General features: G+C 34.7%; 1 protein-coding gene across 15 annotated transcripts in view; it reads right to left on the bottom strand.

Annotated features, from left to right (window-relative positions):
• The window catches only part of DNAH12 (dynein axonemal heavy chain 12), a 205,102-nt gene that overhangs the window by 89,610 nt on the left and 99,147 nt on the right, over nt 1-16,345 (bottom strand). For 14 of the 15 annotated variants that reach the window (XR_006886240.1, XM_046646842.1, XM_046646833.1 and 11 more), the window contains 6 exons: nt 11,541-11,660; nt 9,626-9,814; nt 7,870-8,021; nt 5,505-5,643; nt 4,225-4,391; nt 1,054-1,309 (listed from right to left, as the gene is read on the bottom strand). Coding sequence is in view for 14 of the 15 variants with exons in the window: in XM_046646842.1 (XP_046502798.1) it covers nt 1,054-1,309; nt 4,225-4,391; nt 5,505-5,643; nt 7,870-8,021; nt 9,626-9,814; nt 11,541-11,660 (1,023 nt within the window). In the remaining variant the exon portion in view is untranslated. The remainder of the gene's footprint in view (nt 1-1,053; nt 1,310-4,224; nt 4,392-5,504; nt 5,644-7,869; nt 8,022-9,625; nt 9,815-11,540; nt 11,661-16,345) is intronic. The other variant, XM_046646869.1, reaches the window with a different exon arrangement.

Below are 16,345 nucleotides of genomic sequence, written 5' to 3'. Positions count from 1 at the left end.
AGGATTCATTCCCCTGCCCTAACCAGCACACGTGGTAGGTCTATGATGCTTCAAAGACAGGAAAAAAAAAGGATCCTTTCTGTATCCCATTCTGCCTGACCAACTCCCCCCTCTTTCCAGGAGATGCCTGAAATATAAATATATTTTATAAGTAAAAGCACTTTTCTGTATCAGAATAAGTATAGCGGTTACAATTTACTATCTCTTTGCTCTAGTTTCTCTATTTTAACAGCACAAATTTTCCACTGAAGCAAGGGGAAAAGAACTTTAGAAAGACACAGTGCTCTTGGAAACTGATGGAATGATTTTAAGGAGATTTTTGCTTCTGGTTACAGTGAATTCCACTTTTTCAAGGCTCCAGAAAGCTTAGTTCAATGAGATTATCACTAATTTACCTTAAATACTTATCTTCCTTCTACGATTAGCAATGAGGCTGGCTCTGGCCTCTGAGCAGAGGCAGATACACCTTGAATAATTTACAAGCTGCTCTTTGGCCATATGGGCAGTCTTGTTTTCTGTTCCCACCCTTGTGTTTCCTTATTATTATTTTTTCACTGCTACCCCTAAATTATGTCATCTGGCTGAAAATAATGTATTCATAAGCTGCTTAAGTTTTTTTTTTTTTAAGACAAACATGAAGAATGGAAGGGAAGAGAGAGAAGAGAAAATTGATAAACACCAGACAGAGTAGGAAACTAACAATCAGGGAAACACCTACAATGTGGCAGATACTGGTTCTGGATGATTTCTTTATAACAACCTCGTGAAACAGGTATTATCTCCCACTTCAGTGATCAAAAAATTGAGTTTCTGTAAGGTCAGATTACTGGCTCAAGGCCATATAGCTAGGAAATAGCAGTCAGGGCTCAAACCTAGTTAGATTCCCTAATTTCAAGATCTATGATCTTCCTGTTCTCAAGGCTTCTTAAAACCTTCTGTGACACTGAAGACCTAAGTAGATGGCTAAGGAAAAATACATTAAAAAAAAAAAGTAAGGACCAAATAAGGGAAATATGAAATACTAAAACATTTTGTATTGCATTATTTGCTCACCTCCATGGTCCCACTGACAATTTGGTTCCCAATTAAAAAGTATTCTGGAAGAAATTCATGAGTCCTAAGATAGAATGCTACAATTGATGAGAATATTCGAACCATAGTTTCATCACTAAAAGTATTAATAGTGCAGATGTTGAAATGTCGAATAAAACGAGGAGTAACTGGATTTCTTCCACCACCGGGAGGACCCATGGCAGCAATCAGCTCTATGTCAACCAATGTGATTTTACTTGTGTCCTTAAGGTCATACCTTGAAAATATAAAGATTCCAAAACAATCAGTTATAAAGCCAATAAGATGGACTGAAATGTAGATCTCCCTAGAAACTTAATCCAATTTTACCTTGTCTAAAAGGAAGAACTTTAGATTATACTTGGAGTAGGAGAGAACTGTTTTTTAAAGGGTTCCTTTAATTTTTATTTCTGTTTTTAATTGAAGTATAATTGACATATTGGTTTCAGATGTACAATGTAATGATTTCATATTCATATATATTGTAAAATGATCACCACAGTAAGTCCAGTTAACGCTCATCACCATACACAGTTACAAAATTGCTTTTTGTATGATGAGAACTTTCAAGATCCACTCTCCTAGCTACTTTCAAATATGCAATTGAGTATTAATAACTATAGTCACCAGGCCATACATATCATCCCTATGACTTATTCATTTTATAAATGGAAATTTGTACCTTTTGACCGACTTCACCCACTTCCCACTCCCTGCCTAAGGCAAGTACCAATCTGTGGAGGGAACTTTTTTAAAAGCAGCATTCTATTTCTCTTTTCAGTGACACTGATTCTGTTGCCCAGATTCTGGGTCTCTAGAATGTCCCTTCCTCATGTGCATCCCTTTCTTTTCTCCTATTCTTCTTTCCAATTTGACTCTCTGTTTTTTCTCTTCTCACTCTAACACCATAAACATGGATGAGAGATCAATCCTGTTTGTAGCTGGTTATAAGTAGGGTGACCATATGCCCCATTTTGCCTAGGACAATTCTGGTTTGTGCTTGTCCTGGAGTAATTATTAATAATTCTCCCCTTCTACTCTCATGAATGTCCCAGTTTGAAAAATAACTCATATAGTCATCCTACTTACAGCAAAGTCCTGATTTCTTTTTCTCATTTCAAATCTTATCTTCAGAGCACATAAGGATGTCTACGTAGTACCTATACACTTTTGTTATATAAAAAGGAACCAATTAGGAAATAACAATGCTCCAAAGAAGTTTTAATCAGAAAGGACTTTATAAATAGCTCACTTTAGTTAGAACCACTCAGAGTGAAAAGGTGCCTATATCCAAGAGGCCATTAAGTCCTTTAATATTGAAGCAAAAAGTGGGGTGGGAGAAATCTATATAGCCAGTCCTTAGTCTTACAGTATGCTAGAATTATAAAAATATGACTTAATTTTTGGCAACAATGCTAATAACTGTCAATGGGGGACTGGTTAAATAAATTATGGCAAGATCCACACAACTAAACGGTATTATAATAGCCAATAAAATGAGTGAGACAAATAATACGGATAGGTGTTCAAGATCAACATTTAAGTGCAAATAAGTTGCAAAACATTATGTGTAATATGAGTCTATGTTTTTAAAAAATAAAAACATATTTATATAGAAAAAAAACCTGGGAGGAATGGGGAATGCACTATTAACAGTGGTCATCTCCTGGAGGCAGGATTCTAAGGGTTTTCAGTAATAACAAAAATTTATTCACTTCAAAATTAGTTAGTCTTTACCTTGAAATAAAAATCATGGCATATTGGGGATTAGGAAAGTATATTTAAGAGGAGTAAATGAAGAATTACTAATCCTCACTAAAAGATACAATGTCTTAACATGTTGGAAACTGATCATCTCATCATAAATTCAGGTGGAGGGAGCAGAAGAGTTATCTATGAAATTGCCGTCAAAACCAAACTATCTCAAAACTATGGTGGTTCCAAACAGTCACAGAAAATACAGAGAATTGAAAATGGTGGAAACATAGGGTACTGATTACGGTTACTTAGGTTGGAAACTACCCACAAATTCTCAGCCCTGGGGGAATGGTACTTTGAAAGATGTAATCTGTAAGTTATTTCCAATAATTGAAAATAACAGTTGAAAAGGAAAGAATTTACTATATTATTGAATAAACACATTTCCAATACTGGATAATTTATCCCATTTATCTAACTCACACATTCACAGGAAAGAATGGTGTAAAAAGGTCTAGAAAAGTCTTCCAAAAATTTCTGTAACATATAGGAAAATCTGAGCAACCATTTCCTTCCACAAATAACTTTAAATATGTATTCTTTTGATGTGAGAAACTAAAACAGAAAAAGAGATATACAACATCCCAAAGCCGAGAATGATGCCCTGAAAGATAGGGATGTTGCCTTTCCTCCATATCAGCACTTCCTTATAGATAGGCATTTCTTCCCAGAAACTAAGGATTAATTACTGACCTACTGTCCTCATCTCGTGACCAATGATCTGCTGACCACTGGCTTGCTGTGCTCATCTTGTGACCACTGACCTGCTGTGCTAGCAAAGCATCTCGTGACAGTAGTAAAAGAGATATTCCTGTCATATGTGATGTATGTTCCTTGTTTCAAGATGGTATATAACCACTCTGTACACCCCGCTTCTTTGGAGTGCTTCTTGCCTTGGTGGAAGCATTCTCTCAGGCTATAGTTCTCAAAACTGGCTCATAATAAACTCACCCCAATTTTGATTTGTAGATTGACTATGAATTATTTGTGTTGATAAAACACCTTACTGATAACATTTGGGAATAAATTTGTGATTAAAGGTGAAAAAAAATAGGGGGCCGGCCCTGTGGTCAAGTAGTTAAGTTCATGCGCTCTGCTTCAGTGGCCCAGGGTTTCACTGGTTCAGATCCTGGGCATGGACACAGCATCACTCATCAGGTCATGCTGAGGAGGCGTCCCACATGCCACAACTAGAAGGACCCACAACTAAATAATATACAACTATGTACTAGGGGGATTTGGGGAGAATAAGCAGAAAAAAAAAGATTGGCAACAGTTTTTAGCTCAGGTGCCAATCTTAAAAAAAATAAAAGATAAAAAAGTAAAATAAAATAGAAAAAGAGAACAAAGAAATGACTTCAGCATGGCTAATTAAAACTTCAATTAAATAGTTACCAATTCCCGCAGTCAAAAAATTGTCGTAATAATTCAATAGGAGGTTGAGCTCCATATTTCTCCAATGCAGGCATATTCATGTCATCTATAAAAATTATACACTTCTTTCCCATAGGTGGTCCAAAAACTCCTTTGCGTCTTTTATCCAATCTATTCATAATAATATTCTAAAATATAAAGAAGGAAGAGTAGTATATTTAAAGCCATACTTATCACCAGAAAAAAAAAAGGCATTTAACAGTCTAATCACGTAAGGAAATAATGCCAAGCAGCACTATGTGCATGTGTGTTTACTCATTTTTTAGAGTGATACCAAACTTCATGTTCAATATCATTCAAAGAGCATTTATTGAAATCCTTCTACGTATTCAAAATTGTTACATATATACATATTACATTTATATTATATAATATTTATATTATAATTTTTATATATGTGCACATACGTGAAATATTTTCTTCATTAGATACCCCAAGATATCTATTAACCTTAACTTACTCAATATCTAAAAGTGTAATCTAAATTTGTAAGATTTTGAAATTAAGAAAATTAAGGAATTCTATAGGCTTAAAACAATGGAAATGAACTCTATAGGCCAGGAGAGAATGTACACACATAAATTTAGGAATGGATGATAAAAATGGTGATTAGAAAGGTCTCATGGAGTACTTTCATCTGGGAACATTTGGGGGTAAAGAATGGGATGCATAACTATAATTAGTGTTCGGGTGGTGAACATGATGTAATGTATCCAGAATTTGAAATATGATGTACATCCGAAAAAAATAAAAATTAAAAAAAAAAAAAAAGAATGGGATGCATAGCCACATGGTACCTGTCACAGAAGGTCATGTAATAGTCTATGGTTTGAAAGATCTTTCACTGACAGAACTTCAGTAAGCAGTAAATGTCCCTAAAAACGATTTAAGAGAGTCTAGAAAGAACGATCAAAAGTTCTCTCTTTCTTTCTCTCTCTTCCCCCTCCCTTCTCTTACATACATTTCTCTAGTTAAGAAATCAGTTGTTCCTTCTTCTCCAGCTTAAAAAAAAGGTGACAAAGCTCAATAATCCAGTATTAATGCAAAAATGTTTTCTTGAACTTTTGTCCTTTAAACTTGATTTTTAAAACTTGTACCACCAAAAATAAAAGTTTTGATGTTTTATTTAAATTCATAGAAGATTTACACAGCTACTCATTTAATATGCAATTTTAAATACTAATCAAATAAGGCAAAAAAGATTAATAATTATAGACTCATGTTTCTGGCTTTAAACTAACCTGAACCTGGTTGGCACTGGTCCGTGCAGAGAAATTAACATAAAACGGAAAGTACTGGTCCTTTTCCAAGTGATTCATTAGCTTATCCTTCACATACACTGACTTTCCTGTACCCGTTGGACCCACAAAAAGCAGTGGCCTTTATGAAAACAATGAACACATCATTCAAAAGGGGAAAAAGTCAGAACACATTCCTACTAAAAGAGGTTGGAATTAGTTGAAAACGTAAATGACAATCAAATCATCCTCATCTAAAAACTCACATTTTAATCTATCATTGTTATTTCATGAAAGACTAGTAAAAGTAATGACCAGCACACATTTTTGCTTACTATTACTAACAAACCATTATTTGAATAGATGTAAATTCCTGTATGCAAAAACACTCATAAAACAAGTGATAACATGCTTAACCTTTCAAAAAAGACAGTCAGAGTTTGTCTGCTCAGAAAAGTGATGCAGTACTTTTTAGTGAGACATACAGGCAAGCAGGTGCAGTGCGGAATAGACTAATAAGATGATGACAGTAAGATAGGTTTAGGCTGTTTCACAGTTATCTCAATAGCATAAAGTTTTTGTGAGAAACTAAATCACAGTGAATTCTAAAGCTAAATAGTTATGTATACCGGTTAATAGCATTTTAGAATCATGACAGAGTTACTAACTAAAAATACTTGTCTAAAAGCAAACTCTAAGAAATTCTCCATTCAGTGAGGCTTCAAGCAGAGTTTCTCATTCTTGAGCAATCATAACCAGTTTTAAAGGGAAAAAAATCCTATGAGTTTATGTTCACAGAACTCTGAGGAATCTCGGTTTGAGAAATACTGAATTAAAATTAAACACTGTCACTTTGAGTGATAACTGGGCACCACCCCAAACCCTTAAAGATAAACTCAAAGGCTGGCACTAAAACGGAGCAGCAGTATTCAGTTATAAGGGGTCATCTAAGTGACCCAAACTATGCTAATACTAATTTTTAAAATTATCACTGGAGCATAACATAAAATTCTTTTAGAACTAATGGCCCCTGAGAATTCATCTACATCTCCCAGTCTGGTAACACTTGCTTTATGGAAAACTATTTATTAAAATAATCTTATCAAATAAATACTATCCTTAGCTTGGGGTCCATGGACAAACTGAAGACATTCTTAGACAATATTCAGAGAACGTGTGAAATGGGATGACAAAAGGTTTTTATCTTTACTTTCACTATTCTTAACTAAATTGGAGCAGTCGTATTAATAGGACCTGTGTCTTTGTCACCAAGAGAAATATTTAAGACATTATCCTAAATATTACAATTGCTACAGATATCTTAAAATAACACACCTATTACTTCTTCAAAATTATGATAGTCATCAGACCACTAGATCTTATTTAATGTGTTAACAAAGAAGCACATGTATTAATACTCTAGCCCAAATTTGTTAAATATTTTAATAAATATATTTCATGATGTGCTTTCCTTGTAATCTTATGTTTGTACTTATTCATTTAAAACCATTATTCTGACAAATGGTTCATGGCACAAAATAACTCCTGTAATAGGCATTCCCCAGAGTTGACAAGTGCCTTTCTTCCCTAAGAAAGTTTGTAATACTAGCTTCTAAATGCAAAAATGCAACTACAGGTACAAAATAGGGATAAAATAATGTTCCCTCATAAGCTATTTTTCCTGTTTTTTTAATTAAACAAGATAAAATTGTCACAAAATTCACTCAGAACCAGGTTCTTTATCAAAAACAAACAAAACATGACATTCATGCATATTACGTAAGCTCGTCTAGCTTAAATAGTATTAATGATAAATTATGCCTAAAGTTTTAAAAGAAAAATTAACTACAAAAATGTTACTAAGAAAGTTGGTATAGATATGCCTATGGTGCGTGCTAGGCTTCTAATCAGTTTCATGTACTCTTTTTTGATGTGCTCTTTTGATTTAAGTCTGAGTTTTTAATCTTAACTGGCATAGGAGATATTTGAAAAATGCTAAATATAGTGGCAGAATGTGGATCACGGTTAGTCTGATACCTCAGGAGTGCAGTGAACCTTTCAATAGAATGCATACCTTTTTAACAATAACACTGCAACTGAATTCTTGTCTGTTATTATAAATAAAAGAAATGCAAGGTGGCTCATGAGGCAAGAAAGTATGATGGAAACGGTCTTGGGGTAGGCACTAGGAAACCTGGATTCAAGGTGTGCCACAAGTAACAGATGTCACTGTGGACATGTCAATTAGTTCCCCAGGGTCCCAGTTATCTGAAGATGGATGACCTCAAACTTTACTTCAAAAACCTGATGATCCTAATAAAATGGCACTGTTCTAGTTAAAATGCATGTTTATAACAGAGTTTCTTACTTTGCATAGGTAATACTCAAATCCATTAGAAATGTGTATCTAATAGTGTCCATTGTAGGCACTATGATATCTTGAATCCTGACACGTTTATCTCCTAAATTAGTACTTTTAATTAATTCATTCCAATGGAGCCAGCGACCTCGGTTTTTCAACTACAAAAGAACATAAGTTTTAAAGTATTATAACCATGCACTTGATATCTGAAAGGCTCTTTTTAACACACTGTTATATTTGCTTTTAAAAACTTTAATCTTTTCCCTTTCTTATTATGAAATATTAGATTCATCCAAAATAATGACTATAACATTTTTAAGTCATGAAGCAGATCAATAAGCACCCATGAATCCACCTCCCAATTTAAGAAATACACATTTTTCTTTAGATTAATTTTCCTTTTCAATGATAACCTGAAGAACTTAATGAAATTTAGTTATCATAAATTCATCGTATCTAGAATGTCAGATATTTTTGCCTCTATGCCCTCTTAATACTCTAATCTTCCCAAAATATCTTCAAGATATCCTTTTGATATGTCAAGTATTTATTTGGGAGCCACTCTCATATAGCTCAAGTTACAATTTACTGGACTTTGGCTTCGTGTTTTCATAGTTTAAAGTAAAGGAGCAATAATCTAACTAGAAGCAAAATATCGAATGAACTCACTACATTTTTTTCTTTAAAATTATTCTCTTTGGCATTCTGATCCAGGCTGATATTCAGCCAGGGCATACTGGCATTGTTACAATATTGAAATTCTTCTGAACCAGTGGCTAAATAGCTGCTGTCCTGACACGCCGAGTGCCTCCCTAATCCACCCGTCCCCTCACTCTTCTCTTTCTCTGCAGGTGGTCCTGCCCTTCCCTGGAGATCCCAAGGCCTCTCACCAACAAGCAAAGTAGTAGGTCTCTTGGTCCCTGCTCCAGTGCTATGGCTGGCATCTAAGAGTCTTTTCCTACTTTCTAGCAAGTTGTACATGGATATAATCTGTCTGGATGGCGGCAATTTTGCAAGTTTGGGTGAATGTTTTTTTAGTAATTCATATTCTTAATTTTTTAGGTTTTAGCTTTTATTTTAACAAAGTTATACATGTGCATATTTTAGAGACAAAAGTTTTACAAGGTTAAGAAAAACAGCAATTTCTCACTCTCATTTCCTCCTCTCTAGTAGCAACTACCTTTACCTCTTTAAGCCGGATATTTTGGTATTCACCTCCAATTCTTAAAGAATATGCTTAGTTATCACCTCTTGATTTTTTAGTGTTACAGATTGTTTTATTGACTTTCCACTGTGACTAATGAGGATGAAACTCTCTTTCTGGTCATATTCTTAAAATTCTGTGTTTGCATGGTTTTGGGGAAAGATTTCTGCACTGGCAGTCAGGAGAGCTGGGTTCAAGTCCTGGTTCTGCTAGCCACTTGCCTTGCTGAGTTTCCTTCTTTATCTACAAACCTTGAGATTTCAGTAAAATTGTGTTTAAGGCTCTATCCAGATCTTATGGCTCTGTGAAGTAAAATTTGCATGAATCAAATGATTATTCAAAGGCTTGCTGTTTAAAATTAATTTAAATCTCAAATTATAAAATATTCCTAAAGCAAGTTTATCTATACTGTCCACAAGTTGTAAGAGGAGAAACTAAAGAGAAGGGACTAAAACACTAACCATAGGAGTCAAAATAACTCTAGGATGGGAACCCCATTTTGTCTGTTGATCTAAGATTTTATGTTTTATAGCTTATGATAAGCATTGTATGTCATACCTCATACATGTAGTCATAGACCAGGCCTTTTTCATCAAAGTGGCATTCCCATTTACCCACAGAGTCAGGCACTGGGTTGTCTTCATCTTTTCCCAGTAGGATTAATCGTATGTAAACATCAAAAGCAACACGACCATCTGTATCACAACTTCCTCCAATGGACCAAATCAAAGAAAATATAAAGCAAGCCTGTTGGTTAAAAAAATTTTTTTTAAAAGTTTAATTTAAACTAATTATTTAAAAGAAATTTTTAACAAATTAACTAAAATTTAACACATTAAGTCCTGGTTAACCTACTTGGAAAAGGTCAGATTTATAAACAAAGTGAAATGGAACACAGCTTAGTCACATAAAGAGTCATTTCTCTGGCACTATCTATCTAAATTTAAAATGCCCATGCCAAATGACCTAGGAATTTTTCTTTTAAGAATTTATCCTCAAACGTATCCTCATCTGTTAAAATGATATATGTGTAAGAATATTCACTACAGCACTGTTTGTGATCACAAAAGATCAGAAGCAACCCAACTGTTCTCCAATAGGGGTCTGCTTAATTGGATTATGCTACGTACACTGGAATACATGTAGCTGTTAAAAAAGAAGATAACTCTATAAGTACTGATACGGAACGATCTCCAAGGTATACTGTGAGAAAAGATGCAAATCAGGATGCATAGTATGTTAAAATGTGTAAAAAATGTTTACGAATAAAAGAGAGTACGCATCAAATGCCTCTAGCAGGCTACACAAGGCACTGGTAGTAGTGGTGGCCGTGAGGGTGGCTGGGGAACTGGTATGGAGGGAAAATCTACTGTTGCCTTATGAATTTTGCTCTAGGTACATGCCTTATCGAGTTAAAAAAACATATCAAATATATTTGAAGAGAGGAAATTTTCAAGCAGGTATCAATCTACATGAGTCGCTAAAAGTGATTCTGAACCGTTAAAAATTTCGGAGGAGTTTAGGTTTACCAACAGAATGAAAATTTTCAGAAAGTACACAACGTGAAAGTTATAGAGGTGAACTATTCCTAGGATATTTTTATTTTATAACAAGGTAACACTGATAGGTATGGAAAAATATTAAAAACTAGTTCTGTGAAAGACAGTTCTAAACTTAGGGAGGAAAAAGGATACAAATAAATTATACTTCAAACATGTCTGTTCAATTTCTTCCAAAGTGAAGGAAAATAAAGGCAAAAAGGGAGGAGAAAATGGAGAGATTATGGTTAGCAGGGAACCCTGGAATGTGAGATGTCTGAGGTAGAAGACTTTCTGTGGCAAAAAGGTGAAGGGAAAACAATGGGAGGGAACTGCTATTACCACAGAGCAGAAGTGAGTAGAGGAGATCGAGGCACTCAGGAATAAGGTGGTGGATGGAAAGTAGCATAGACCAGGGAAGAGAATAAAACACTCTTTTCCTTTGGTTCCTTTATAGCCATGTTCTCTGGCCTTTCTTGACCTCCAGACGTTAGCTAAACTGGACCACTGACTCCTCCCTACCCATGTGCTTTATGGATTCTGCCCGCGACGCTCCACCCAGCTGGTGGCTGCCTGCTCCTGGTCTTTTGTAGCCCGCTTGTTGCAGTCTACATTCTTGCTTAACATTAAGACAAAGTCAATTCACCTAAAGTCCGTACTGGATTAATATCAAGTCACCTTAGTAAGTGTTTATCAAATTATTCTTTCATAAATAATACGATAGTTTTGCTTCATTCTGATATACTGTACTTTCTTTGAAGTATTTTTTTAAATCAGAATACCAAGTCAGGGCAACTTTAACGCCTTCAACTATTCTTTTGGTGCTCACCAAAAAACAGCTCTGGATCCTAGAATGTCTTTCTCGATACAAGTATCATCGGCCAAGGGCATATTTGATTCTATAATTAATAAACCACATAAAGTATAAAACCAACCATAATCCAAACACGAATGTGCTTGCTTGTAGGGTCATTTTCTACCACGTTACAGAGTAATACTTCAAAGAGGCGTGTGAGAGATACAACCACATTGCTATCACTTGTAGGAATCAGTTCCTGCAAAGTAAAAAGGATGATACTTTTTTCTTTACTTTCATCTTATTTGGAGAATACAAAAAGATAAATATTTCATTTAAAAAACTGATAAAAGCATACATGGTTTCCATAAGGTCTTTATGACATTTAAAGGATTTAAATCACAGGCTTGATAAAAACATCTCTCAAATATTTTAGTTTAGCATGTTATATCACACAATTATAGATAATATATTCTTATTCTAAAATCTCTGAGAAATGAAAACTAGCTACTGTAAGAGAATAAATAATGTTCTCAGGATAGCAGAAATGAAGTCTCTAACAGCCATTCATTCAATTATTTAGTCAACAAACATTTATGAAAAACATACTGTACCTATATACCAAGCTAGGAGATATGGGAAAAAAACCACATGATCTCTGAAAAGGAGTGATATTGAAATTAAATAGACAAAAATAATATGGTATAATGATAACACAATAGAGGAAGTCCCAGGGTGAGGGGAGGCTACTAAAGTATTTGGGATAAACAATTAGTACAGACCTAGGGAGCAGGACAAGGAGGGAAACAGGAAAGAAATAAGTCAAGGAAGGCTTCCCAGATGAAGTAAGAGCTGAGCTGAATTTGGAAGGAAAATGAGTTAGCCAGGTGCACAAGGGAAGGATGCTCAAGGCAGGGGAAAGTGCATATACACAGAAATGGAGATGTAAGTGGACACAGAGTATCAAGGGGATTCTGTAGGATATGAAAATAGGGTGTGAAAGAGGAATGGCAAGAAATAAGGCTTGCAAAGTAGACAAGGGTCAGATACTGAAAGGATTTATCATCTGCATTAAGGATCTCATGCTAAGAGAAATAGGGTTCCAATGGAGGGTTTTAAGTAGGGGAATAAATGGAATGATTTTTTGTTTTGGAATCTTCATCCTGATAGCAGGATGTAGAAACAGTGGTTTGAACAATACTATAGACCAAACGGACCTAACAGACATACACAAAGCTTTCCACCTAACAGCGGAAGAATACACATTCTTCTCAAGCTCACATGGAACATTCTCCAGGATAGATCACATGTTAGGTCACAAAACAAGTCAACAAATTTACAATAGAAATTATATCAAATATCTTTTCCAATCACAACAGAATGAAACTAGTTATCAATAACAGCAAGAAACCAGGAAAATTCACAGATACATGTAAACTAAATAACACACTCTTGAACAACCTCTAGATCAAACAAGAATTCAGAATGAAAATCAAAAACTATCTTGAGATGAAAATGGCAAGACAATACACCAAAACTTATGAGATGCATTAAAAGCAGTACTTTGAGGAAATTTATAGCAATAAACGTTTACATTAAAAAAGAAGAAAGATCTCAAGTGAACAACCTAACTTTACACCTCTAAAAAAAGAAAAAACTAAACCCAAAGTTAGCATAAGGAAGGAAATAATAAAGAGCAGAGCAGAAATAAATCAAATAGAGAATAGAAAAAGTTGACAAGATAAATAAAATCAATAAACCTTAGATAGATTAAGAAAAAAAGAGAGAAGACTCAAACAAATAAAATCATAAATGAAAGAGAAGACATTACAATGGATGACTCAGAAATAAAAAGAATCATAAGGACCATCATGAACAATTACATGCAAACTAATCAGACCTAGAACCTAGAAGAAATGGATAAATTCCTAGAAACAGAGAACCTACCAAGACTGAATCAACAAGAAACAGAAAGCCTAAATAGACCAATAAGAAATAAGGAGATTGAAGTAGTAATCAAAAACTTCCCAACAAAGAAAAGACCAGGACCAGATGACTACATGGCTGAATTCTACCAAACATTCAAAGAAGAATTAATACCAATCCTTCTTAAACTCTTCCAAAAAATAGAAGTAGAGGGAATACTTCTAAACTCATTTTTATGAAGCCAGCATCACCTTAATACCAACACCAGACAAAGACACCAGAAGAAAAGAAAACTACAGGCCAATATCTCTGATGAATATAGATGCAAAAATCCTCAATGAACACTAGCAAACTGAATTCAACAATACATCAAAAAGACTATACATCACACCAAGTGGGATTTATTCCTGAGAAGCAAAGTTGGTTTAACATATGCAAATCAATCAATGTGATACACCACATTAACAGAATGAAAGATAAAAACCTCACGATCATCTCAATAGATTCAGAAAAAGCATTTTCTGTTCAACACTCATTCATGACAAAACCTCTCAATAAAATAGATATGCAAGGAAATCTCCTCAATACAATAGAGGCCATTTATGAAAAGCCCACAGCTAAAATCATAATCAGTGGGGAAAAACTGAAAGCTTTTCCTCTAAGATCTGGTTACAAGGCAAGGATGCCCAATCTCACCACTTCTCTTCAACAAGTACTAACAAGAGCAATCAGACAAGAAAAAGAAATATAAGGCATCCAAATCAGAAAGGAAGAGTAAAATTATCTCTGTTTGCAGATAACATGATCCTATATATAGAAAACCCTAAAGACCTCATGCAAAACAAAACCAAAAAAAACCCTGTTAGAACTAATAAACGAATTCAGTAAAGTTGCTGGATATAAAACCAAAATATGAAAATTACTTGCATTTGTTTATACAATGATCCATCTGAAAAGGAAATCAAGAAAACAATCCCATTTACGATAGCATCAAAAAGAATAAAATACTTAGGAATAAATTTAACTAAAGAAGTGAAAGATCTATACATTGAAAACTATAAAATATTAATGAAAAAAACTGAAGAAGACACAAATAAATGGAAAGATTATCCCACGTTCATGAACTGAAAAAATTAACATTGTTAAAATGTGCGTACTACCCAAAGTGATCTACAGATTCAATGCAATCCCTACAAAAATTCCAATGGCATATAATCTTGAGAAAGAACAGAGTTGAAGGCATCACACTTCCTGATTTCAAATTACATTACAAAGCTCTAGGAATCAAAACAGTAGGGTACTGGCATAAAAACAAACATATAAACCAATGGAACAGAATGGAATGCCCAGAAATAAACCCAAGCATATACAGTCAACTGATCTTCAACAAGGACAAGAACACACAATGGGGAAAGGATAGTCTCTTCAATAAATGATGGGAAAATTGAGTATCTACATGTAAAAGAATGAAATTGGATCCTTATCTTACACCACACACAAAAATCAACTCAAAATGAATTAAACATAAAATCTGAAATCATAAAACTCCCGGAAGAAAATATAGGGAAAAACCTCCTTGACATTGGCCTTGACAATGATTTTTTGGATATGACACCAAAAGCTCAGGCAACAAAAGCAAAAATAAACAGGTGGGACTTCATCAAACTAAAAGCTTCTATACAGCAAAGGAAACAATCAACAAAATGAAAAGGCAACCTATGGATTGAGAAAATATTTGCAAACCATATATCTGATAAGGGGTTAATATCCAAAATATACAAGGAACTCATACAACCAAATAGCAGTAAAACAAACAACCCAATTTAAAAATAGGCAAAGGACCTGAATAGACATTTTTTTCCAGAGAAAACGTAAAAACAGCCAACAGGTATATGAAAAAGCATTCAACATCACTAATCGTGAGGAAGATGCAAATCAACACCATAGTAAGAGATCACCTCACATCTGTTAGGATGGCTATTGTCAAAAAGATAAAAGATGACAAGTCTTGGTGAGGATGTGGAGAAAAGAGAACCCTTTGCACTGTCGGTGGGAACGTAAATTGGTACAGCCATTACTGAAAACAGAATGGAGAATCCTCAAAGAACTAAAAATAGAACGACCATATGATACAGCAATCCCTTTTCTGGGTATATACCCAAAAGAAATGAAATCAGTACCTCAAAGAGATATCTGTGGTCCCATGTTCATTGCAGCATTATTCACAATAGCCAAGATATGAAAACAAAGTTTCCACTGATGGATGAATGGATAAAGAAATTGTAGTATATGTATACAATGGAATATTATTCAGCCCTATAAAAGAAGGAAATCCTGCCATTTGGAACAACATGGATGAACCTTGAAGACATTATCATAAGTGAAATAAGCCAGACATCGAATGGAGAAACTGCATGATCTCACTTATGTGGAGAAACTAAAAGTTGAACACATAAAACCAGAGAATAAAACAGTGGTTACCAGGCGTGGGGAGGTCAGGGAAATTGGGAGACATTAGGCAAAGGGTATAAAGTTGCAGTTATGTAGGATGAGTAAGTCTAGAGATCTAATGTACAGCATGATGACTACAGTTAATAATACTGTATCAGTACTGGAAATTTGCTAGGAGAGTAGATTTCAGGTGCTCTCTCACACACACACAAATACAGTTAACTATTTGAGGAGATGACATGTTAATTACCTTGACTATAGTAATCATTTCACTATGTATATGTATATCAAATCATCATGTTGTACACTTCAAATATTTTTATTCGTCCATGTTGTTGCAAAATTTTTACTTTAAAAAATTAAAAAAATAAAACCCAGGGGCCGGCCCCAAGGCCAAGTGGTTGGATTCATGCGTTCCGCTTGGGCAGCCCAGGGTTTCACTGGTTCCGATCCTGGGCACGGACATGGCACTGCTCATCAGGCCGCACTGGGGCGGTGGCCCACGCACCACAACTAGAAAGACCCACAGCTAGAATATACAACTATGTACTGGGGAGAAAAAGCAGA

The sequence above is a fragment of the Equus quagga genome, chromosome 1 (genome assembly GCF_021613505.1).
Source record: "Equus quagga isolate Etosha38 chromosome 1, UCLA_HA_Equagga_1.0, whole genome shotgun sequence".
NCBI classification, from domain to species: domain Eukaryota; kingdom Metazoa; phylum Chordata; class Mammalia; order Perissodactyla; family Equidae; genus Equus; species Equus quagga.
Note: the sequence above shows the minus strand (reverse complement) of the source record. Positions and strands in the feature narration are given on the sequence as shown.